At 47.5% G+C, this 421-nt stretch overlaps 1 protein-coding gene across 1 annotated transcript; it reads right to left on the minus strand.

The window, feature by feature from the left end:
- Positions 1–10: 10 nt before the first annotated feature.
- Positions 11–325, minus strand: CSUI_010976 (uncharacterized protein; the record flags this gene model as incomplete). Its single annotated transcript, XM_068071077.1, has 2 exons — positions 11–98; positions 265–325. Coding segments are annotated over 2 exons (147 nt in total), but the record flags the coding sequence as incomplete, so codon positions are not given.
- Between the last annotated feature and the right edge of the window lie 96 nt (positions 326–421).

The following is a 421-nucleotide window of genomic DNA, read 5'->3' on the forward strand; positions in this document are numbered from 1 at the left end:
GTCATGAGATTCCAGAAAGGCCGAAGGGGATCCAAGGAACTCCAAGTAGGGGCATCGTGCTCGGGGCCGACCCAGAGCATAAGGAAGAAGACTCGCCTCTGAAAAATCAACACAGGCAGAAGAAACGTCGAAAGGTTAGTAAGAATTTAGTCTTAGGCATCACGGGTCGAAGAATTACAAGAAGTGGTGACGATGAGGAATCGGAGAAGATTAAGTTGAAAGAGAGCTCGGAGGACACCAATACGGATCCAGAAAGCAGCTTACGGGTTGATTATGAGAAAAAACGAAGCAGAAGCATCGAATTTGGTCAGGAGGGTATAGGTGGAGAGACCTTAGACGGTCTCGGAAGAAATGAAAACCTTCTTGAATCCTCCCGAAAAGCCTCTCCTCCCCTAAAAGAAGAGACAGAATCTCACACAGC

Source organism: Cystoisospora suis (genome assembly GCF_002600585.1).
Source record: "Cystoisospora suis strain Wien I chromosome Unknown contig_9123, whole genome shotgun sequence".
NCBI lineage: Eukaryota > Apicomplexa > Conoidasida > Eucoccidiorida > Sarcocystidae > Cystoisospora > Cystoisospora suis.